The 25,869-nt window shown below is 42.0% G+C and overlaps 1 protein-coding gene across 1 annotated transcript in view; it reads left to right on the top strand.

Annotated features, from left to right (window-relative positions):
• Positions 1–25,869, top strand: part of LOC133594037 (hemicentin-1-like) — a 69,443-nt gene that overhangs the window by 12,669 nt on the left and 30,905 nt on the right. Inside the window, exons 5-10 of the mRNA XM_072913112.1 lie at positions 46–324; positions 403–672; positions 4,097–4,375; positions 4,462–4,728; positions 6,999–7,277; positions 7,435–7,689. Coding sequence (XP_072769213.1) covers positions 46–324; positions 403–672; positions 4,097–4,375; positions 4,462–4,728; positions 6,999–7,277; positions 7,435–7,689 — 1,629 coding nt within the window. The remainder of the gene's footprint in view (positions 1–45; positions 325–402; positions 673–4,096; positions 4,376–4,461; positions 4,729–6,998; positions 7,278–7,434; positions 7,690–25,869) is intronic.

The raw sequence follows: 25,869 nt of genomic DNA on the forward strand, positions 1-25,869 counted from the left end.
ATACAGATGAACCTAAATGGTTGTCACTTTTTGTTTCTTCCACAGCACCAATTTCCTCTGTAGAGATCAAGGCTAATGCCACTGACATTTTAGAATTCGGTGGTTCCGTCAGCCTGTCCTGCTCCACCACTGGATCCTTGGCCTCGTTCCTCTGGCTGAACAGCAGTTCAGAAGTCACAGCCAGCGAGAACGTTAAAATTACGAATGGAGGTTCAATGCTCACCATAGTCAACGTGACTCGCTATGACCAAGGGCCTTTCAGGTGTCATGTGATCAATCCGATCAGTAATGGCACCAGCAAACCAGTCGCCCTGTCTATCATCTGTAAGTTTCAACGCTGCATGCTATTTTATTCCGTTTCTCCAAATATCAATTTTTTTGTTTGTTTTTGCATTCATACAGTTGGGCCAGAGAATATTAATTTGATAAGCTCTCCGTCCCAAGAACAATACGACGAAGGTTCGGACATTAGCCTTGTGTGCTTGGTTGACTCAGGCCCTCCCCCACTGTTCCGTTGGTTCCGAAATGGAGACCTGCTGTCCTACGCTAGACCGGAACTACAACTTTTGAACATTCATCTGGATCAGAGTGGAAACTACAGCTGTCAGGCCTTTAACAACAAAACTCTGAGGAATCAAACATCGGCGCCTATAGCAATTTCTGTGACAAGATGTAAGTTTGATAGAAGTATTTCGATGTTATCCATACATGCTACATTACTTGATCAAATGCTAATCAACGGGTAGAGCTGATGCTTTTCTTTGACTTAAGCAGGTACTACTGCAAGGCTGTAACATGCAGTATGTGAACCACTACTGGTCACTAATTGGTTAAGAACATTATTATTATGTTTGTTGTTTTAGCTAGGTAGTAATGCTTTTTAATGAAGCATTCAGTGTCTCCTATATACTCTCTTGTTCATGCCTGATAAAGCATTACTTTAGAAATACTAATAACTAGAGATCCATCCATCCATCCATCTTCTTCCGCTTATCCGAGGTCGGGTCGCGGGGGCAGCAGCCTAAGCAGGGAAGCCCAGACTTCCCTCTCCCCAGCCACTTCGTCCAGCTCTTCCCGTGGGACCCCGAGGCGTTCCCAGGCCAGCCGGGAGACATAGTCTTCCCAACGTGTCCTGGGTCTTCCCCGTGGCCTCCTACCGGTCGGACGTGCCCTAAACACCTCCCTAGGGAGGCGTTCGGGTGGCATCCTGACCAGATGCCCGAACCACCTCATCTGGCTCCTCTCCATGTGGAGGAGCAGCGGCTTTACTTTGAGCTCCCCCCGGATGGCAGAGCTTCTCACCCTATCTCTAAGGGAGAGCCCCGCCACCCGGCGGAGGAAACTCATTTCGGCCGCTTGTACCCGTGATCTTGTCCTTTCGGTCATAACCCAAAGCTCATGACCATAGGTGAGGATGGGAACGTAGATCGACCGGTAAATTGAGAGCTTTGCCTTCCGGCTCAGCTCCTTCTTCACCACAACGGATCGATACAGCGTCCGCATTACTGAAGACGCCGCACCGATCCGCCTGTCGATCTCACGATCCACTCTTCCCTCTCTCGTGAACAAGACTTCGAGGTACTTGAACTCCTCCACTTGGGGCAAGATCTCCACCCCAACCCGGAGATTGCACTCCACCCTTTTCCGGGCGAGAACCATGGACTCGGACTTGGAGGTGCTGATTCTCATCCCAGTCGCTTCACACTCGGCTGCGAACCGATCCAGCGAGAGCTGAAGATCCTGGCCAGATGAAGCCATCAGGACCACATCATCTGCAAAAAGCAGAGACCTAATCCTGCAGCCACCAAACCGGATCCCCTCAACGCCTTGACTGCGCCTAGAAATTCTGTCCATAAAAGTTATGAACAGAATCGGTGACAAAGGGCAGCCCTGGCGGAGTCCAACCCTCACTGGAAACGTGTCCGACTTACTGCCGGCAATGCGGACCAAGCTCTGGCACTGAGCATACAGGGAGCGGACTGCCACAATCAGACAGTCCGATACCCCATACTCCCTGAGCACTCCCCACAGGACTTCCCGAGGGACACGGTCGAATGCCTTCTCCAAGTCCACAAAACACATGTAGACTGGTTGGGCAAACTCCCATGCACCCTCAAGGACCCTGCCCAGAGTATAGAGCTGGTCCACAGTTCCACGACCAGGACGAAAACCACACTGTTCCTCCTGAATCCGAGGTTCGACTATCCGGCGTAGCCTCCTCTCCAGTACACCCAAATAGACCTTACGGGGAAGGCTGAGAAGTGTGATCCCACGATAGCTAGAACACACCCTCCGGTTCCCCTTCTTAAAGAGAGGAACCACCACCCCGGTCTGCCAATCCAGAGGTACCGCCCCCAATGTCCACGCGATGTTGCAGAGTCTTGTCAACCAAGACAGCCCCACAGCATCCAGAGCCTTAAGGAACTCCGGGCGGATCTCATCTACCCCTGGGGCCTTGCCACCGAGGAGCTTTTTAACTACCTCGGCAACCTCAGCCCCAGAAATAGAAGAGCCCACCACAGACTCCCCAGGCACTGCTTCCTCATAGGAAGACGTGTTGGTGGGATTGAGGAGGTCTTCGAAGTTGACCCAACCATGCAAATTTTGCATTTCCTTTGGAAATCGAGGTCCCAGAGTCTGGAGGAAGACAGGAGAGGCACAGGATCCACGTTGCCTGAAGTCTAGTGTAAAGTTTCCACCATCAGTGATGGTTTGGGGTGCCATGTCATCTGCTGGTGTCGGTCCACTCTGTTTCCTGAGATCCAGAGTCAACGCAGCCGTCTACCAGCAAGTTTTAGAGCACTTCATGCTTCCTGCTGCTGACCTGCTCTATGGAGATGGAGATTTCAAGTTCCAACAGGACTTGGCGCCTGCACACAGCGCAAAATCTACCCGTGCCTGGTTTACGGACCATGGTATTTCTGTTCTAAATTGGCCCGCCAACTCCCCTGACCTTAGCCCCATAGAAAATCTGTGGGGTATTGTGAAAAGGAAGATGCAGAATGCCAGACCCAAAAACGCAGAAGAGTTGAAGGCCACTATCAGAGCAACCTGGGCTCTCATAACACCTGAGCAGTGCCAGAAACTCATCGACTCCATGCCACGCCGCATTAACGCAGTAATTGAGGCAAAAGGAGCTCCAACCAAGTATTGAGTATTGTACATGCTCATATTTTTCATTTTCATACTTTTCAGTTGGCCAACATTTCTAAAAATCCCTTTTTTGTATTAGCCTTAAGTAATATTCTAATTTTGTGACACACGGAATTTTGGATTTTCATTTGTTGCCACTTCAAATCATCAAAATTAAATGAAATAAACATTTGAATGCATCAGTCTGTGTGCAATGAATAAATATAATGTACAAGTTACACCTTTTGAATGAAATTACTGAAATAAATCAAGTTTTTCAAAATATTCTAATTTACTGGATTTTACCTGTATATATATATATATATATATATATATATAATATGTATGAAATACTTGACTTGGTGACTAGCTGTCAATATACTCCTCCCCTCTTAACCACGCCCCCAACCACGCCCCGCCCCACCCCCGACCGCGCCCCCACCCCCCACCTCCCGAAATCGGAGGTCTCAAGGTGGGCAAGTACGGGGATAGCACAGATGATTGTGCGTGCTGCTGGTCCACTAATAGTACTAACCTTTAGCAGTTAATTTTACTCATTTTAATTCATTACTAGTTTCTATGTAACTGTTTTTATATTGTTTTACTTTCTTTTTTATTCAAGAAAATGTTTTAAATTTATTTATCTTATTTTATTTTATTAATTTTTTTTAAAAAAGTACCTTATCTTCACCATACCTGGTTGTCCAAATTAGGCATAATAATGTGTTAATTCCACGACTGTATATATCGGTATCGGTAATTAAAGAGTTGGACAATATCGGAATATCGGATATCGGCAAAAAGCCATTATCGGACATCCCTACTAATAACTGACAAGTAGGATGCGATAACTTTATGTGCATTTTTCAACAATAAAAAAGCTATTAGTTCCTCTGCTGTTAGCAAAAAAATGATTTTCTCAATTATAGCTCCTCATATGCTTCCTTTTTTGTTCTGCCCGTAGCAGAAATCTCCAATGTGGTGATCATTCCCAGCACCACAGAAGTGGGAGAGTTCAGCAGCTCAGTCAGTCTTTCCTGCTCTTGTAGTGGATCTTTCCCCAGTTTTTCTTGGCGGAATGGCAGTGCCGAGCTGACGGCCAGTGAACGGGTCCACATCAACGACAAAGGTGACGTCGTTACCTTAACTAACGTGAGCCGCTACGACGAGGGACCTTTCATGTGTTTGGTGTTTAACAACTTCAGCAACTCCACCAGCCATCCTGTGAAACTCTCCATCAACTGTGAGTCCACACTTTAGTTTTCTTCTTTTTACTTGGGCTGAATTATTGTTGGTTTATCTGCTTTGTTTGTTCACGTATTGCGACAGATGGGCCAGAAGGCATCGATTTAAAGTTATTTCCGTCACAAGACTACTTTGAGAGAGGGTCAAACATTAGCTTGACCTGCTCTGCTGCATCCAGACCTCCTGCCGAGTTTCAGTGGTTTCTCAACGGAGACTTGCTGCCTAAAACCAGACCGGTGCTCAAACTGAGGAATGTTCAAGAGAATCAAAGTGGGAACTACAGTTGTCGGGCTTTTAATAGCAAAACTCTGAAAGACCAGACAACCCGACCATCATCCATCTTCATACAGAGTAAGTAAAGTAAATAGATTTTTTTACCTCCTCTATGCAACCTTACAATTTAAATGTAGATTTTTGTTATTTTTGATTGATTCCGCTTCGGGGCATACTTGCCAACGCTCCTGAATTTTCCGGGAGACTCCCGAATTTTAGTGCCTTTCCCGAAAATCTCCCGGGACAACCATTCTCCCGAATTTCTCCCGATTTCCAGCCGAACTTAAGGCACGCCCCCTCCAGGTCCGTGCGGACCTGAGTGAGGACAGCCTGTCGTCACATCCGCTTGGCCAACCAAAAAGTAACCACAGAACACTATGTGTTCTGTGGTTACTTTTTGGTTAGCCAACGGTTGAATTGCGCACCCTGACGGCAAGTGTGGGAGTCGGTTCTGAAGTATGAAGTAACGAGACGTAACTTTGTCACCTCGCCTGGTTGTTGACTCCAACCCAGAATATTACACTGCCCATACCTATGCTCCTTCAAAGGCTGTGCTACTGGCTGCAAAGCACTGCACTTTCAAATACAACAATGAGTAGAGAGGAGTGTTATGTACAGTATGTATATGTGTAAATAAATGAACACTGAAATTCAAGTATTCATTTTATTTATATGTATATACATATAAAAAAATACATATATATATATATATATATATATATATATATATATATATATATATAAATATATAGCTAAAATTCACTGAAAGTCAAGTATTTATTTTATCTATTTATATATATATATATATATATATATATATATATAACCAACAAAGGCTGCAACTGCCGAAAGAAACCTGATTGCCCTCTCAACGGGGGGTGCTTACAAACATCAGTTGTCTACCAATCTAAGGTAACACGCAAGGACATTAACACATCCGACACATATGTAGGATTAACCGAGGGAGAGTTCAAAACCAGATGGAACAATCACAAGGCTTCTTTCAGGAACCAAAACCTGCGGAATACCACAGAACTCAGCAAACACATTTGGGACCTCAAAGACAATAATGTTGAATATTCAATAACATGGCAAATTCTTGCATCCAGCACACCTTACAATAGTGGTAATAAAAGATGCAACCTATGCTTGAAAGAGAAACTGTTTATTATTTACCGTCCAGACCTGTCATCCCTCAACAAGCGCAGCAAAATTGTAACAGCATGCCGCCACAGACGGAAACACCTCCTAGGTAACACATGAGCCAATCACCACGCCCCTACGCCATCCTGTACCCACCCACTCTGTGCCCTATATAAACCATGGCATGTGAATGCTCCCATTAAAATCTCCTGATGATTGAGGGAACCCCCTCATGAAACAGGCCTGTAGAGATGAAATAGTCTTGAGATTTTTTTTCCCACACATACATATATTGCGCTCTACTACGGTATCGAGCACTATTTTTTGGATAACCTTATTAAGATATATATATATATATATATATATATATATATATATATATATATATATATATATATATATAAATGATAAATGATAAATGGGTTGTACTTGTATAGCGCTTTTCTACCTTCAAGGTACTCAAAGCGCTTTGACACTACTTCCACATTTACCCATTCACACACACATTCACACACTGATGGAGGGAGCTGCCATGCAAGGCGCTAACCAGCACCCATCAGGAGCAAGGGTGAAGTGTCTTGCTCAGGACACAACGGACATGACGAGGTTGGTACTAGGTGGGGATTGAACCAGGGACCCTCGGGTCTATATATAAGAAATACTTGAATTTAAGTGAATTCTAGCTATAAATATACTCCTCCCCCTTAACCCCCCCCCCCCGCCCAAATCTCCCGAATTTGAAAGTCTCAAGGTTGGCAAGTAGTGCTTCGGGGTGATGGACGGCTAGCAGCGCTTTATAGCAGCAGTCGACTTCCAGGGTCCCCAAGCCCCCCCGCCTGTTTGCGAGTTGTCGTGGTTATATGTAACATGTTTATGTGTGCATGGCATGGAGGTTTTTTCCCACCCCAGACTGGGCCCCCTTAGGAGCCCAGTCTAGATTGTATTTTTTTTACTCATCTTCCTCCCCAGCGTTTTACCTTTTTCCCATCTTGGCGACCCATCAGCGTTCCTGTTCTGTAACCCTGGACACGGTTTGTTTGTCTAATCTTGAACAGGTTTGTGCTGAAAACACAGTTTCGTTGTACTTGTGCAATGACAATAAAGTCCTATCCTATCCTATTTTTTATCCTGTCCAGCTACTCTTATTTGTATTTGACTTTATTAAATGGATTTTTGGAAATCTGTGTTATTTTTATCACCCACAGCACCAGTTTCCAATGTGGTTCTCACTTCAAACGTCACCGCGATGTTTGAGTTCCACTCCGTCACGATGTCCTGCTCCTTCTCTACGGGATCAGGACTCGCTTTCCATTGGTTGAATGGCAGCTCTCAGGTCACTGCCAGCGAGAGAGTTAATATTATGGACGGAGGTTCCACGCTTACCATCGTCAACGTGACCCGCTTTGACCAGGGACCATTCAGGTGCAACCTGTCCAATGGCGTCAGTGATGAAATCAGCCGGCCGATGCATCTTTTTATTCAGCGTAAGCGTAACATGCTCTTCAAGCTATCACTCTCCTTTATGCACACTGTACATGGGATTTGCCTACAAATCTGCATGATGTCATCTATGATGACTGTTGGCGTTTTGAAGCCTATTCTTCCGGCAAACGTTCCTAACAAATAAATGTCACATCCCAGATGGACCTGACAGCTTGACTATCGAAGGCCCGGACTCGGTCCACATCGGACAACACATAATGCTTCACTGCTCTACCATGTCCCTACCGACAGCGAGCTATACATGGCTATTTGACGGAAACCCTGCAGGTGCACACGGGCCTGTGTACCTCATCACTTCAAGCAGGGGCTCTGACGCTGGGAAGTACACCTGCACAGCCCAAAATGCAGTCACAGGAAAGAGTGTAACAGGACACCACAAGTTAGACGTTTTGGGTAAGTTGCACATACACCTGAGGGATGTAACAGTATCAGATCTCCCTGACCACCTGAGGGCACCACAGACTGTGGATGCTTTTAAAAAAGGCTTAAAAACCCTTCTTTTTTAAAAAAAAGCCTTTTTTTTTTAGATATACAGGTATGCATACTAGTTCTAGCTATTAGGCTGTTCTAGTTTTTTTTTTTTTTTTTTTTTTTTTTTTAATACACTTTAGCACCTTGAGGTTGTTTACTCAGTGTAAAGTGCTTTTTACAAATAAAATCTATTATTATTATTATTACTGTACGATATTATCACAGTATTAAGGCCGCGGTACAATACTATTGTCGTATATGTCCAAAACAAAAAAGACTTATAAATGTTATAGTATCATACCTGCCAACTTTTGAAATCAGAAAAACCTAGTAGCCAGGGTCCAAGGGCCGCAGGCCCCGGTAGGTCCAGGACAAAGTCCTGGTGGGGGGTGCAGGGCTTCTCCCCCCGACGCAAAATGACTATTAGCATTCAGACAGGTTAAAATGTTGCTAAAACCATCACTTTTCTATCAGTCACAGTGACTTTTCAAAACAAAAATATTACAGCAAAAATCATATGGGTTGATTGACATGTTTATTCTGTAAGCTAACTTCAATAGTTTGAAATTATTTTGACAGTTAATGCCAGTTATCCTGTCAACCTTTCACAAGACTTCAATTTGTTAATTGAAAGTATAAACACTTTTTACAGTAAACAAATGGTAAAACAGTACTAAACAATTCCATAAAAAAAAAAAATTGGTGTCATTATTAACTTTCTGTCCAAGCTTGTATAATCTACTGCCTTGTTCAATTGTAAAAAATATTCTGTGCCTAAAATTCACATTTCTATCACAATTATCATACTGTAAACATGGTAAGCTAACTTCATTAAAATTAATAGTCCTGTCAATAGCATGGAATTACAATTCAAATGTAGTCTTTTTGTAAGCCTTTCAAAAGAATTCAAAATATGAAAAATTAATGAAAATTAATTGAAGCCATCAGACACTTGAAAAGTGGCACATCACATCTCTAATGTAATCATTTTAACTTTTCAACAAAAATAGCACTGCAAAAATATTAAGGACATACTTCTGTATTTTGGTAGTTATGCTGTCAACATTTAACAAGATTTCTTCAACTTGGACTTGAAAGCATAAATAGTATAAACACTTTTAACAGTATGTCGTGCTGTGAAATACAGCCGACAGGATTGCGCACCAAACACGAAGCAAGGCCAAAGCGCATTCATGGTGCAGGAGAACAAAGGACTTCTTTCATTTAAGGTTTGTGATAAACCATCAAACTCATTCGTTAAAAGGACTCTATAGTAATATAAAGCGAATTTTTCTGGACATTATCATGCAAGAAAAGTTTATTTTTGGGACCGCGATCACCGCGTAATGATTTTTAAAGGTTGCATTACAAACATGTAACTGTCCCATGTGATCAGCCAGTGCGATTGGAAGTCCATGCTCAATTATTGCCTCCGTAAATAAAACTTCGGCATTCATCACATCCAAAGAATCTGTTTGGGCGACGAAAAACGTTGAAAGTTTTCCACTTGTATCGCTAGCAACGGCATTAGACTTGTGTTTTTTTGTCCCAACGTGGTCTTTTACATGGCTAATTCCTCCGTGTCCGATCGAAAAATCTTGTCTGCACAAGGTGCAATTCGCGTAGTTTTCACCCTTTTTTTTTTTAAATTAATGAAAAACCGTATTTTTTATCACTGCAACCGTAACCCGGAATAGGTTGATGAAAACCGTACGAATTACGGGAAAACCGGAGTAGTTGGCAGGTATGCCTCACTAATGCCTTGCATCGTCTATATTAGATATATAACAACGGGCGGGTGCGGGCGGATGGCGGGCGGGTGCAGTTCTGATCAAACGTTACATCGGGTGAATGGCGGATGGTTGACGACTTTCTGATGCGGTTGCGGATGACATAATTGCCTATCCGCGCATCTCTACTGTGGATGCTTTTAAAAAAGGCTTAAAAACCCTTCTTTTAAAAAAAAAGACTTTTTTTAGATACATGCATACTAGTTCTAGCTATTAGGCTGTTCTAGTTTTTATTTTATTTTTATTTTTTAATACACTGTAGCACCTTGAGGTTGTTTACTCAGTGTAAAGTGCTTTTTACAAATAAAATCTATTATTATTATTATTACTGTACGATATTATCACAGTATTAAGGCCGCGGTACAATACTATTGTCGTATATGTCCAAAACAAAAAAGACTTAAAAATGTTATATAAAATGAAGTGGCAGGAATATTTAGGATAAACACACTTACTGTAATTGAACACAAAGATAATGCTCAAATGTTCTAAACAAATAAATATATAATATCATGTCAGGTAAGTGAATTTAAACTGACAATGTAAACATCCAGTGTAACAAATGTAAAAAAAATAATTTGGAAAATGCTGATTCTCAGAAAATGTAACTGACAAACTAACATTTAATTTCATCATGTAAATACCACAAAGTGATGCTTGGTCTCGCTGCAGCCTCAAATATATTTTCCGGGTGATAGTTTATCAACTTTAGTTCAGTTCAGTTCAGTTTCAGTTTATTTGGAACATGCATACGATACAATGTCATGCATCACATATCCAGTTGTTTCATTACAGCACGTCCGAAAAGGAGTAGGAAGAAGCTGAGCTTATTAAATCCTACCCCTTTTCATACCATAGCTATTTTATCCCATTTCCTTGTTCTCTGTAACAGAACTGTGAATAAATAAATAATATACCATAGTAAGTAAAAATATATTAAATATATAAATAATCTTTATCTGAAAAAAAAAGGGCTCAAGATCCATCCATCCATCCATCTTCTTCCGCTTATCCGAGGTCGGGTCGCGGGGGCAGCAGCCTAAGCAGGGAAGCCCAGACTTCCCTCTCCCCAGCCACTTCGTCCAGCTCTTCCCGTGGGACCCCGAGGCGTTCCCAGGCCAGCCGGGAGACATAGTTTTCCCAACGTGTCCTGGGTCTTCCCCGCGGCCTCCTACCGGTCGGACGTGCCCTAAACACCTCCCTAGGGAGGCGCTCGGGTGGCATCCTGACCAGATGCCCGAACCACCTCATCTGGCTCCTCTCCATGTGGAGGAGCAGCGGCTTTACTTTGAGCTCCTCCCGGATGGCAGAGCTTCTCACCCTATCTTTAAGGGAGAGCCCCGCCACCCGGCGGAGGAAACTCATTTCGGCCGCTTGTACCCGTGATCTTGTCCTTTCGGTCATAACCCAAAGCTCATGACCATAGGTGAGGATGGGAACGTAGATCGACCAGTAAATTGAAAGCTTTGCCTTCCGGCTCAGCTCCTTCTTCACCACAACGGATCGATACAGCGTCCGCATTACTGAAGACGCCGCACCGATCCGCCTGTCGATCTCACGATCCACTCTTCCCTCACTCGTGAACAAGACTCCGAGGTACTTGAACTCCTCCACTTGGGGTAAGATTTCCTCCCCAACCCGGAGATGGCACTCCACCCTTTTCCGGGCGAGAACCATGGACTCGGACTTGGAGGTGCTGATTCTCATCCCAGTCGCTTCACACTCGGCTGCGAACCGATCCAGCGAGAGCTGAAGATCCTGGCCAGATGAAGCCATCAGGACCACATCATCTGCAAAAAGCAGAGACCTAATCCTGCAGCCACCAAACCAGATCCCCTCAACGCCTTGACTGCGCCTAGAAATTCTGTCCATGAAAGTTATGAACAGAATGGGTGACAAAGGGCAGCCCTGGCGGAGTCCAACCCTCACTGGAAACGTGTCCGACTTACTTCCGGCAATGCGGACCAAGCTCTGGCACTGATCATACAGGGAGCGGACTGCCACAATCAGACAGTCCGATACCCCATACTCTCTGAGCACTCCCCACAGGACTTCCCGAGGGACACGGTCGAATGCCTTCTCCAAGTCCACAAAACACATGTAGACTGGTTGGGCAAACTCCCATGCACCCTCAAGGACCCTGCCGAGAGTATAGAGCTGGTCCACAGTTCCACGACCAGGACGAAAACCACACTGTTCCTCCTGAATCCGAGGTTCGACTATCCGGCGTAGCCTCCTCTCCAGTACACCCGAATAGACCTTACCGGGAAGGCTGAGGAGCTCAAGATGTTCATCATAATTATATGTTTTGTGTAATTTGTGAACACTTGTAGTTTGAACAGTCTCTTAAACTGAATCATATCAAATCAAATCAAATCAAATCAACTTTATTTATAAAGCACATTTAAAATTTACCACAGGGGTAGCCAAAGTGCTGTACAATGAGCAGGTTAAAAGATAAAACGAGTACCGAGCAAACACAACACAACACAAACAGAACATGATAAAAAATAAATAATTAAAATAGAATTAATAAAAACATAAAAACATAAAAACAGGATCACAGCAGGTGTATTATGGGGCGCCATTGCAGGATGGATATCACTCAGTGTTAAAAGCCATGGAATAAAAGTATGTTTTTAAGAGAGATTTAAAAACAGGAAGAGAGGAGGCTTGTCTAACACTCAGGGGTAGGTCGTTCCAGAGCTTGGGAGCAGCAACGGCGAAAGCTCTGTCACCTCTAAGCTTCAGCCTTGTGTCAGGGACCGTCAACAGCAGCTGATCGGCTGATCTTAAGGATCGGGTGGGGCAGTAAGGCTGAAGGAGGTCGGAGAGATAGGTTGGCGCGAGGTTGTTTAGACATTTAAAAACAAATAAAAGGAGTTTAAAATGTATTCGGTAACGCACAGGGAGCCAGTGAAGGGACGCTAAAATAGGGGTGATGTGCTCACGTCTGCGGGTCTGTGTTAGCAGACGAGCAGCAGAGTTCTGTACGAGCTGCAGGCGGGCGAGGGAGGCCTGGCTAATGCCAACATACAGGGCATTACAGTAATCAAGACGAGTCGAGATAAAAGCGTGGATTAATTTCTCAAGATCATGTCTTGATAAAAGCGGTTTCACTTTCGCTATTTGGCGTAATTGATAAAAGCTTTTTTGAACGACGCTGCTGATTTGTTTTTCGAATTTAAAATCTGAGTCAAACTTTACCCCCAGGTTTGTGACAGAGTCGCTGAGATACGGGGTCAGAGTGCCGAGGTCAACGTTGGGGGAGGGAGAGCGACTTGGACCGAACAACATAACTTCTGTTTTGTCTTCATTTAGGCTCAGGAAGTTAGCTGAAAGCCAGACTTTGATGTCGTGCAGGCAGTCAATAAGACTTTGAACCGTGTTATTTTGTGCCATGGGAAAATAAATCTGGCAATCATCGGCATAAAAATGAAATGCAATACTGTACTTCCTAAAAATAGAACCAAGGGGGAGAAGGTAAAGCGCAAATAAAATTGGGGCAAGGATTGAACCCTGGGGGACCCCATGTGGTAAAGGAGCTGTGGACGACATAAAACTGTCTACTTTTACACAAAAACTCCTGTCGGTTAGGTACGACCGGAACCAGTTGAGGGCGGCGCCCTTAATGCCCACACAGTTCTCAAGACGAGTGATTAAGGTGGCGTGGTCGACGGTGTCGAACGCAGCAGACAGATCTAAAAGCACCAGGACAACATATTTACCAGAATCAGTGGACAGGAGGATATCGTTAAAAACTTTTAGAAGCGCTGACTCTGTGCTGTGGAGGGCTTTAAAACCGGACTGGAACAGCTCAGTGATACCATTATCCTCTAAGAAGGGCAGCAACTGACTGTAGACAACCTTCTCTAATATTTTGGAAATGTATGGAAGATTAGAGATAGGTCTGAAGTTAGAGAGGAGAGAGGGGTCGAGGCTGGGTTTTTTAAGTAGAGGTCGTACCACTGCATGTTTAAACTCTACTGGAACTATTCCAGAAGAGAGGCTACTATTGATAATGTTAAGGACACTTGATCCAATAGTAGCAAGTACCTCCTTAAACAGGCGAGGTGGGAGGGCATCTGCAGGAGAACCAGAAGGCTTCATATGACTAACTGTGTCACTTAAAAAAGAAAAGGACACCGGCTCAAACTGATGGAAAACAGAAGAGAAATGCAGGGGAACAGAAGGGTCATATGAAGGCTGAGATAGACTGGCTCTAGTTGACACAATTTTGTCAGTGAAAAAATGGAGACAATTTTCACAGAATTCAAAAGAAGCATCAAAACCAGCAGATTTGGGAGCATCAATGACAGTGTTAATAGTTTTAAACAGAACTCTGGGGTTGTTACAGTTAGAAGATATAATCTGAGATAGATATATATTCATTTCTGCTTTTACAGTCATCTGAAAGGAAAACAGGCTTTCTTTAAAAATGGCAAAGGACACATGCAGCCTGTCTTTTTTCCATTTTCTCTCTGCTCTTCTACATACGCGCCTGGCAGCCCGAGTGACGTCATTCAACCAGGGTTGAGGCGTGGTTTTAGCGCGGCGGCATTTGAAAGGCGCGATCGTGTCCAGTGTTTGTGAACAGATAGAGTTGAACCCAGAAACCAACTCTTCAGTATTCAGACACACAGATGCTGCAGAATTATCATCACAAAGAGTCAAAAAAATAGAGGAGAACCGAGCAGGAGACGAAGAATTAAACATGCGAGAGCGTTGGGGCGGTGCGCACAATTTAACTGGACACTGCGTGGCAATATCAAACAGGATCGGCATGTGATCAGAGAACACAGCGTCGCAAATGTCCAAATTAAAAACACACAAACCATACGAGAGCACTAAATCGAGTGTATGCCCGCGTTCATGTGTAGAACCACACACAGACTGTACAAAGTTAAATGAGTCGATTATATTCAGGAAGCTCCTGGAAAGCGGCTCATCTGGGCAGCAGGTGTGAATATTAAAATCACCCACAATAAGGACACGATCATATTTGGGCAGGATTTCAGCCAGAAATTCAGAAAAGTCAGTTATAAAGTCTTTGTGGTACTTGGGTGGTCGATAGATGACGGCACACAGGACGACATCAGAAAGACCCAGTTCAAACATGCACAGTTCGAAGCTTGAAAAGGAGGATTGTAGGCGGATCTGACGGCATTTAAAGTCATTTTTAAAAACGACTGCTAATCCTCCTCCTTTTCGACCGGACGGCCGTGGGGAATTAAAGTAGGAACACTCCGAAGGCAGAAGTTCATTAAGAGGGGCGGACTCACCGGCTCTCAGCCATGTCTCCGTCACACAGAGGAAGTCCAGTCCGCGGGAAGTGAAGAAATCCTTCAGGATAAAAGTTTTGTTTGTCAAAGATCTTGCGTTCACAAGACCGAACCTGGCGGGGGCCAGCACGTCCAAGGCCGCAATTAATCCGGGTGGGGCCCGACACACAGCCCGCAGGTGGCGGTGATCCACCCCGCGCCTCCGGGGGCGGGGACAGCAGGAGCGACGACGGCAAGCTTCTTCCTCCAAACCAACGATAGGAACCAGCCAGGAGCCGATCGGATCGAGCGAGCGTGGGTGCAGGAGGAGACCGGATACCGCACCATTCATCCTTCGGGGAGCCACGGGAAGCCGGGCCAGGAGTGCCCTAACTTTCACCAGCTGGCCGCCACGTTTACCGCGGCGCCGGAGACGCTTCCGCCGGGGGAGAGGAGCCAGGGGGCGGGAAAGGAAGGCAGGAATCCGGCCAGGTGAAAAAGCTGACTGGGACGTCGAAAAACCAACGTCGAAGTTGATCATATCAGTGGGAGAGGGGCAAAGATCCAACAGTGTTTGGCGGTCATACACAAGCAGTGAGCTGACAGAGACGAAAATAGACGCAAAAAACACAAAAACGAACAGAGCTGACAGCGAGAGACGGCAGGCCAAAGCACATACTGGCGCCATCTTGCATATTGGTGCTTTCTTTGATTTATTTGGTTAATCCATTCCATAATTTAATTCCACCTACGGATATGCTAAAGGTTTTAAGGGTAAACTTGTTATATTAGATTTTCCTCTTAGGTTATATTTCTCCTCTTTTGTTGAGAAGAATTGTTGTACATTTTTTGGGTAGCAGGTTATAGTTTGCTTTGTACATCATTTGAGCTGTTTGCAAATCCACAATGTCGTGGAATTTTAATATTTTTGATTTATAAATAAAGGGTTTGAATTTTCTCTAAATCCAACATTATGTATTATTCTAATTGATTGCTTTTGTTACACAGTTAGTGAATGAAGCGCACATTTAGAATAGAATAGAATAGAATAGAAAGTACTTTATTGATCCCTGGGGGAAATTCAGCATTGGAGTTGTTTCCCCATATTTCTGCACAATAACTCAGATAAGTAGCTTCTAATATTACTCGTGTTTCCCGCAGTGCAGTGTCATCAAACTTTCTTTTTTGTCCGCGCTGTCGCCCGGCGCATTCCCTACTTAAAACTTGGATAACAAGTTCACTTAAACCAGCGTTTCTCAAAGTGTGGGGCGCGCCCCACTGGTGGGGAATATAGACATGACAGGTGGGGCGCGAGGAACGGGAGGAAATTTCACTTAAAATTTTTTTTTTAAATTATTATATTCTTAGATTTTTTTTTTTTTTACTATGCTTTCATTTTCTATACACACTGTAAATCACTTTGTGATTCTGTCTGTGAAATCCGCTATATAAATAAATGGAAATTACCGGTACTTATTTTTACTGTAGGCTTTAAATTTCTCGGTAGGAGCGAAAGTTTGACAGACATAGCAACAGTAACTAATGGGGGCGGGGCTAAGCGGAACAAACCTTCGCGCGGATGGGTAGCAGGCTAATGTGTGGACCACAATTACACAAATATATACATTTGTGACTCGCACCTCAAAGGTCGTTGAGCCAGAGCCAGCGCCTGCAGAGAAACAAAAATCTGACGGGCACACACTGTGTCATTCACCGGGAAACAGCTCAGCCCCGAACTCAATGAGGTTTTAACAGATGTTGTGACCGCGGTAAATTTGATCAAAACACGACCACTGAAAGTGCGACTGTTCTCTGCACTGTGTGAGGAAATGGGAGCTGATCATACAGCCGTGCTGTTTCACAGTGAAGCAAGGTGGCTCTTCCGGGGAAAAGTGCTGTCACTTGCCCTGTCTTGCCAAATGCATAGCTCCTCCTTTTTTTTTGTTGCAAAGATTGCAAAGTGGCACTTTTATTTGATTTATTATTGAACTTGATGCAAGTTATTTGATTTATTATTGAACTTGATGCAAGTTATAACACTTTTTTAAATTTATTATTGAACTTGATGCAAGTAATAACACTTTTTTTGATTTATTATTGAACTTGATGCAAGTTATAATACTTTTTTTGATTTATTATTGAACTTGATGCAAGTTATAACACTTGTTTGATTTATTATTGAACTTGATGCAAGTTATAACACTTTTGTTTGATTTATTATTGAACTTGATGCAAGTTATAACACTTTTTTTGATTTATTATTGAACTTGATGCAAGTTATTTGATTTATTATTGAACTTGATGCAAGTTATAACACTTTTTTTGATTTATTATTGAACGTGATGCAAGTTATAACACTTTTTTTGATTTATTATTGAACTTGATGCAAGTTATTTTATTTATTATTGAACTTGATGCAAGTTATAACACATTTTTTGATTTATTATTGAACGTGATGCAAGTTATAACACTTTTTATTTATTTATTATTGAACTTGATGCAAGTTATAACACTTTTTTTGATTTATTATTGAACTTGATGCAAGTTATAACACTTGTTTTGATTTATTATTGAACTTGATGCAAGTTATAACACTTTTGTTTTATTTATTATTGAACTTGATAGAAGTTATTTTATTTATTATTGAACTTGATGCAAGTTATACCACAACTGCACAGTTATTTTATTTATTATTGAACTTGATGTTATTTTATGTTATTGAGTTTGAATGTATACAACTTGATGTTCAATAAATTTGAAAATGTTAAAGCTTGGCATTAGCGCTCTGTTGGGGCGATGGGGGCAGGTGGGGCTTGAAAACTCCCCCTTGTCCAAAGTGGGGGATGAAAAAAAAAGTTTGAGAACCACTGACTTAAACCATGAGTTGAGTCAATGTTATTGAAAAAAATCACAACTTATGACCGACTTTGTGTCATCTTGGAAACGCTCCAGATGAAGACGAAGCGGCTTTGCCTTGCAGTTTGCAGACCAAAGAGGTTGTGTGTTTGTCTGTCTGTTAGCAACATAACTCAAAAAGTCATGGAAAGATTTTGATAAAAATGTCAGGCAAAACAATCTTTCCCTCCCCTTTGCGACCGCCCACAAACAGACCTTGCACACTTGCGCTATGCACAGAATTTTGGGAGATGTACCGTATTTTTCGGAGTATAAGTCGCACCGGCCGAAAATGCATAATAAAGAAGGGAAAACATATATATAAGTTGCATTATTACATTTTAACAGAAGTGTAGATAGAACATGTTAAAAGAGAAAAATAACCATATATTAACAGCAAAGGAACAAGTCGATCATACTTGCCAACCCTCCCGGATTTTCCGGGAGACTCCCAAAATTCAGCGCCTCTCCTGAAAACCTCCCGGGACAAATTTTCTCCCGAAAATCTCCCGAAATTCAGGCGGACTCAGGTTCTCCACAATATAAAAAAGCGTACCTGCCCAATCACGTTATAACTATAGAATGATGGAGGGCGAGTTCTTGGTTTCTTATGTGGGTTTATTGTTAGGCAGTTTCATTAACGTCCTCCCAGCGCGGCAACGACACACAACAACAGCAGTCACTTTTTTGTATACCGTAAAGCAGTTCGTCTGCCGTAAACAGCAATGTTGTGACACTCTTAAACAGGACAATACTGCCATCTAGTGCATTTGATGAAAGCACTTTTGTGCGTGCCACACAGCAATGCATCATCAGAGAGGGTGTTCAGCATGGTTGGAAAAATAGTGACAGAGAATAGAACAAGGATGGACAATTCAACCCTTAACTCAAAAATGAGTAGATGAGTGTTATGTGTGTGTATATGTGTAAATAAATCAATATATATATATATATATATATATATATATATATATGTCTTAATAAGGTTATCCAAAAAATAGTGCTCGATACCGTAGTAGAGCGCAATATATGTATGTGTGGGAAAAGACTGCAACTGTCGAAAGAAACCTGATTGCCCTCTCAACGGGGGGTGCTTACAAACATCAGTTGTCTACCAATCTAAGGTAACACGCAAGGACATTAACACATCCGACACATATGTAGGATTAACCGAGGGGGAGTTCAAAACCAGATGGAACAATCACAAGGCTTCTTTCAGGAACCAAAACCTGCGGAATACCACAGAACTCAGCAAACACATTTGGGACCTCAAAGACAATAATGTTGAATATTCAATAACATGGCAAATTCTTGCATCCAGCACACCTTACAATAGTGGTAATAAAAGATGCAACCTATGCTTGAAAGAGAAACTGTTTATTATTTACCGTCCAGACCTGTCATCCCTCAACAAGCGCAGCGAAATTGTAACAGCATGCCGCCACAGACGGAAACACCTCCTAGGTAACACATGAGCCAATCACCACGCCCCTACGCCAGCCTGTACCCACCCACTCTGTGCCCTATATAAACCATGGTATGTGAATGCTCCCATTAAAATCTCCTGATGATTGAGGGAACCCCCCCTCATGAAACAGGCCTGTAGAGATGAAATAGTCTTGTGATTTTTCCCACACATACATATATATATATATATATATATATATATATATATATATATATATATATATAGCTAGAATTCACTGAACGTCAAGTATTTCTTCCGAAATTCAGCGCCACTCCCGAAAACCTCCCGGGACAAATTTTCTCCCGAAAATCTCCCGAAATTCAGGCGGACTCAGGTCCTCCACAATATAAAAAAGCGTACCTGCCCAATCACGTTATAACTATAGAATGATGGAGGGCGAGTTCTTGGTTTCTTATGTGGGTTTATTGTTAGGCAGTTTCATTAACGTCCTCCCAGCGCGGCAACAACACACAACAACAGCAGTCACGTTTTTGTATACCGTAAAGCAGTTCGTCTGCCGTAAACAGCAATGTTGTGACACTCTTAAACAGGACAATACTGCCATCTAGTGCATTTGATGAAAGCACTTTTGTGCGTGCCACACAGCAATGCATCATCAGAGAGGGTGTTCAGCATGGTTGGAAAAATAGTGACAGAGAATAGAACAAGGATGGACAATTCAACCCTTAACTCAACAATGAGTAGATGAGTGTTATGTGTGTGTATATGTGTAAATAAATGAACACTGAAATTCAAGTATTTATATATATATATATATATATATATATATATATATATATATATATATATATATATATATATATATATATATATATATATATATAATAAAATATATATATGTATATATATATATATATATATATATATATATATATATATATATATGTAAATATATATATATATATATATATAGCTAGAATTCACTGAACGTCAAGTATTTCTTATATATATATATATATATATATATATATATATACGGATCACGATTGAAGCCAACAAGCAAACCGTCAACTTCCTTGACGTCACTTTCAACCTGAGAAATAACAGCTACCAACCATTCACGAAACCCAACACAACACTCCAATACGTGCACCATGACAGCAACCACCCACCCACCACCACGAAAAGAATACCTACCGGAATCAATAAAAGGCTATCGATGCTGTCATCTAGCAAAGCTGAATTTGACCAAGCAACCCCCCCGTACCAAAAAGCCCTTGATGAAAGCGGATACAATTTCACCCTCACCTATGAACCCACGCCAGGAAACCAGCCAAAAAAGAACAGAAAACGAAACGACATCATCTGGTACAACCCCCCATACAGCAAAAACGTCTCAACGAACATTGGACACAAATTCCTCAATCTGATTGACAAACACTTTCCCAAAGACAACACCCTAAGAAAAGTATTCAACAAGAACAACATTAAATTGAGCTACAGCTGCATGAACAATATACGACAAATCATCTCAAACCACAACAAATCAATTGCAAATGAGCCGTCGACCCCCAGACAGAGCGACTCCAAAACCAACAAAGGATGCAACTGTCGAAAGAAACCTGATTGCCCCCTCAACGGGGGGTGCTTACAAACATCAGTTGTCTACCAATCTAAGGTAATACGCAAGGACATTAACACATCCGACACATATGTAGGATTAACCGAGGGAGAATTCAAAACCAGATGGAACAATCACAAGGTTTCTTTCAGGAACAAAAACCTGCGAAATACCACAGAACTCAGCAAACACATTTGGGACCTCAAAGACAATAATGTTGAATATTCAATAACATGGCAAATTCTTGCATCTAGCACACCTTACAATAGTGGTAATAAAAGATGCAACCTATGCTTGAAAGTGAAACTGTTTATTATTTACCGTCCAGACCTGTCATCCCTCAACAAGCGCAGCGAAATTGTAACAGCATGCCGCCACAGACGGAAACACCTCCTAGGTAACACATGAGCCAATCACCACGCCCCTACGCCAACCTGTACCCACCCACTCTGTGCCCTATATAAACCATGGTATGCGAATGCTCCCATTAAAATCTCCTGATGATTGAGGGAACCCCCCCCTCATGAAACAGGCCTGTAGAGATGAAATAGTCTTGTGATTTTTTTTCCCACACATATATATATATATATATATATATATATATATATGAAATACTTGACTTGGTGAATTCTAGCTGTAAATATACTCCTCCCCTTTTAGCCACGCCCACCCCCACCCCCTCCCCCCACCTCCCGAAATCGGAGGTCTCAAGGTTGGCAAGTATGAAGTAGATTAATAATTAATTTTCTACCATTTGTCCTTAATAATTTTGACAAAATAATAGAATGAGAAATGACACAATATGTGACTGCCACACAAGCCACAACGAAAAACATGTACCGTATTTTTCGGATTATAAATCGCTCCGGAGTATACGTTGCACCGGCCGAAAATGCATAATAAAGAAGGAAAAAAGCATATATAAGTCGCACTGGAGTATAAGTCGCATTTTTTGGGGACATTTATTTGATAAAATCCAACACCAAGAATAGACATTTGAAAGGCACTTTAAAATAAATAAAGAATAGTGAACAACAGGCTGAATAAGTGTACGTTATATGAGGCATAAATAACCAACTGGTATGTTAACGTAACATATTATGGTAAGAGTCATTCAAATAACTATAACATATAGAACATGCTATACGTTTACCAAACAATCTGTCACTCCTAATCGCTAAATCCCATGAAATCTTATACGTCTAGTCTCTTACGTGAATGAGATCAATAATATTATTTGATATTTTACCGTAATGTGTTAATAATGTCACACATTAGTCGCTCCTGAGTATAAGTCGCACCCCCGGCCAAACTATGAAAAAAACTGCCACTTATAGTCCGAGAAATACGGTAGTTAACTTCCAGACCGGCAAACACAAACGTGACAAAAAAAAACCCGACACTGACCAAGTTTTTGTTTGATACTGTCACACGTCACCACGGCATTTTTGTGATGATTTTGATACCGCAGTATTTACAATACCGTTACATCCCCAATACACTACTGTTGAAAAATACTACTGTTTAATAAAAGTGTTGGAATGGGGATGTTCCTGAGTTCATCGGTCAAGCAGAATTGGGCTGGGTTAGTCTAGTGATAATTCTTCATCCTCGCAAGACATTGAGGACTCTCATGAATAATGGTTGTCTTATTTTTCCAGATTTCTCCGACTGCGACTGCTCGGTTGCTGCCGGAATAGTTTCCGCCATCACCATCGGATGTTGTCTCCTTGTCGCCATAGTGAGCGTATTGTTGGCATTTGGGCTGCAAAGACGGAGAAGGTGAATATAAACGTCCACTAATACGGATAGGACTGGTGACATTGCGTAACGTCTGATGAACAACAATGTCAACCTTATGTCTACCACACAGGGTCAGCACCAGATATCCAACACACAAACGAGGTCAGTATTCAGATGTTATTTTTGGAAAATACCAAAAATGCTCTAATTATTATCCCAAATGTGTGTGGTGGAAACACCAGTTTTTCCATTAGTTTCCAGAAAAAAACCCTTATTTTTGGATGCAAAAGTCGTCAGGCATGCTTTTTGACCTTTATGGCCATTTATTATTACCAAGTATTATTACCTACCGTATTTTTCAGACTATAAGTCGCAGTTTTTTTCATAGCCGAGGGTGCGACTTATACTCAGGAGCGACTTATGTGTGAAATTATTAACACACTACCGTAAAATATCAAATAATATGCTCTAATTATTATCCCAAATTTGTGTGGTGGAAACACCAGTTTTTCCATTAGTTTCCAGAAAAAAATCCTTATTTTTAGATGCTAAAGTTGTCAGGCATGCTTTTTGACCTTTATGGCCATTTATTATTACCAAGTATTATTACCTACCGTATTTTTCGGACTATAAGTCACAGTTTTTTTCATAGTTTGGCCGGGGGTGCGACTTATACTCAGGAGCGACTTATGTGTGGAATTATTAACACATTACCGTAAAATATCAAATAATATGCTCTAATTATTATCCCAAATTTGTGTGGTGGAAACACCAGTTTTTCCATTAGTTTCCAGAAAAAAACCCTTATTTTTGGATGCAAAAGTCGTCAGGCATTCTTTTTGACCTTTATGGCCATTTATTATTACCAAGTATTTTTACCTACCGTATTTTTCGGACTATAAGTCGCAGTTTTTTTGGCCGGGGGTGCAACTTATACTCAGGAGCGACTTATGTGTGAAATCTTGTTCTTGTTTGCGAATGACTCGGCCCTGCTGGTATCAGACAGGGACAAGTCACAGGTGGAGAGAATCCTCAGTGCTGAACTCTGTAGAACTTGCACCTGGCTCGCTGACAACAAGCTATCCATACACTTGGGTAAAACAGAATCCATCCTGTTTGGGTCCCACATCAACCTTAAGAAAGTCAATGACTTCACTATAAAAGTGGGTGACATTGTTATCACCAGGAAAGGATGAGGTCACCTACCTAGGTTCCATTCTAGAGGCTAATCTTTCCTGTGATAAAATGGCAACCAAGGTAATCAAAAAGGTCAACCAATGAACGAGATTTCTCTATAGAATCTCCTCTCTGGTCAACAAAAGCACCATTTCGATTACGCATGCACCTCCTGGTACCCTAGTACCTCCAAAACCCTCAAATCTAGACTCCAAACATCCCAGAACAAGCTAGTCGGATTACTTCTAGACCTCCACCCCAGATCCCACCTCACTCCTACCCACTTCTCCAAAGTGGGCTGGCTCAGGGTGGAGGACAGAGTAAAACAACTTGCACTGAGCCTGGTCTATAAAATCCGCTACACCTCCCTGATACCGAAGTACATGTCACACTACTTCCTTAACGTAAATGACCGCCATAACCACAACACCAGGGGGAGCTCCACAAACCACGTTAAACCCACATTCCGAACTAACAAAGGTCGTAACTCATTCTCTTTCTATGCCACATCAATATGGAATGCGCTCCCAACAGGTATAAAAGAAAGGGCATCTCTATCCTCCTTACAAACCGCAATAAAAGTACACCTCCAGGCAACTTCAACCCTAAACTAACACCCTCCCCGGATTGTTGTTAATAATCAAATGTAAACAATCAAATGCAGATATTTTTCTTATGCCTTCTGATCTCTCTCTCTCTCTCTCTCTATGTCCACTACTTGCTGTACATATCCTACCAAGTCAGACCTACACTGTTTCAATATCCATTTATCTGTTCTCAATTGTTGATGACTGAGGATAACAACCAAACCTAACACCCCCCCTCCACATCCCGAATTGTAAATAATGTAAATAATTCAATGTATATACTCTGATGATTATCTTGTGTGATGACTGTATTATGATGATAGTATATATCTGATAGTATATATCTGTTGAAAAACTTAAAAAAGTTTTATTCGGGTGTTACCATTTAGTGGTCAATTGTACGGAATATGTACTTCACTGTGCAATCTACTAATAAAAGTCTCAATCAAACCGCAAAATATCAAATAATATGCTCTAATTATTATCCCAAATTTGTGTGGTGGAAACACCAGTTTTTCCATTAGTTTCCAGAAAAAAATCCTTATTTTTAGATGCTAAAGTTGTCAGGCATGCTTTTTGACCTTTATGGCCATTTATTATTACCAAGTATTATTACCTACCGTATTTTTCGGACTATAAGTCGCAGTTTTTTTCATAGTTTGGCCGGAGGGTACAACTTATACTCAGGAGCGACTTATGTGGGAAATTATTAACACATTACCGTAAAATATCAAATAATATGCTCTAATTATTATCCCAAATTTGTGTGGTGGAAACACCAGTTTTTCCATTAGTTTCCAGAAAAAAATCCTTATTTTTAGATGCTAAAGTTGTCAGGCATGCTTTTTGACCTTTATGGCCATTTATTATTACCAAGTATTATTACCTACCGTATTTTTCGGACTATAAGTCGCAGTTTTTTTTCATAGTTTGGCCGGAGGGTGCAACTTATACTCAGGAGCGACTTATGTGTGAAATCATTAACACCCCCCCCCCCCCCCCCCCTCCCCCCAGTGAGCTGTGGAGTCCCCCAAGGCAGTATATTGGGGCCTTTACTGTTCCTAGTATACATAAACGACTTGTCATCGGCATGCGACTGTGAATTGTTCTTGTTTGCGAATGACTCGGCCCTGCTGGTATCAGACAGGGACAAGTCACAGGTGGAGAGAATCCTCAGTGCTGAACTCTGTAGAACTTGCACCTGGCTCGCTGACAACAAGCTATCCATACACTTGGGTAAAACAGAATCCATCCTGTTTGGGTCCCAGATCAACCTTAAGAAAGTCAATGACTTGACTATAAAAGTGGGTGACATTGTTAACACCAGGAAAGGATGAGGTCACCTACCTAGGTTCCATTCTAGAGGCTAATCTTTCCTGTGATAAAATGGCAACCAAGGTCATCAAAAAGGTCAACCAACGAACGAGATTTCTCTATAGAATCTCCTCTCTGGTCAACAAAAGCACCATGAGGGTTCTGGCGGGAACTCTCGTTCAACCTTTTTTCGATTACGCATGCACCTCCTGGTACCCTAGTACCTCCAAAACCCTCAAATCTAGACTCCAAACATCCCAGAACAAGCTAGTCGGATTACTTCTAG

The sequence above is a fragment of the Nerophis lumbriciformis genome, linkage group LG04 (assembly GCF_033978685.3).
Source record: "Nerophis lumbriciformis linkage group LG04, RoL_Nlum_v2.1, whole genome shotgun sequence".
Classification (NCBI taxonomy): Eukaryota; Metazoa; Chordata; class Actinopteri; order Syngnathiformes; family Syngnathidae; genus Nerophis; species Nerophis lumbriciformis.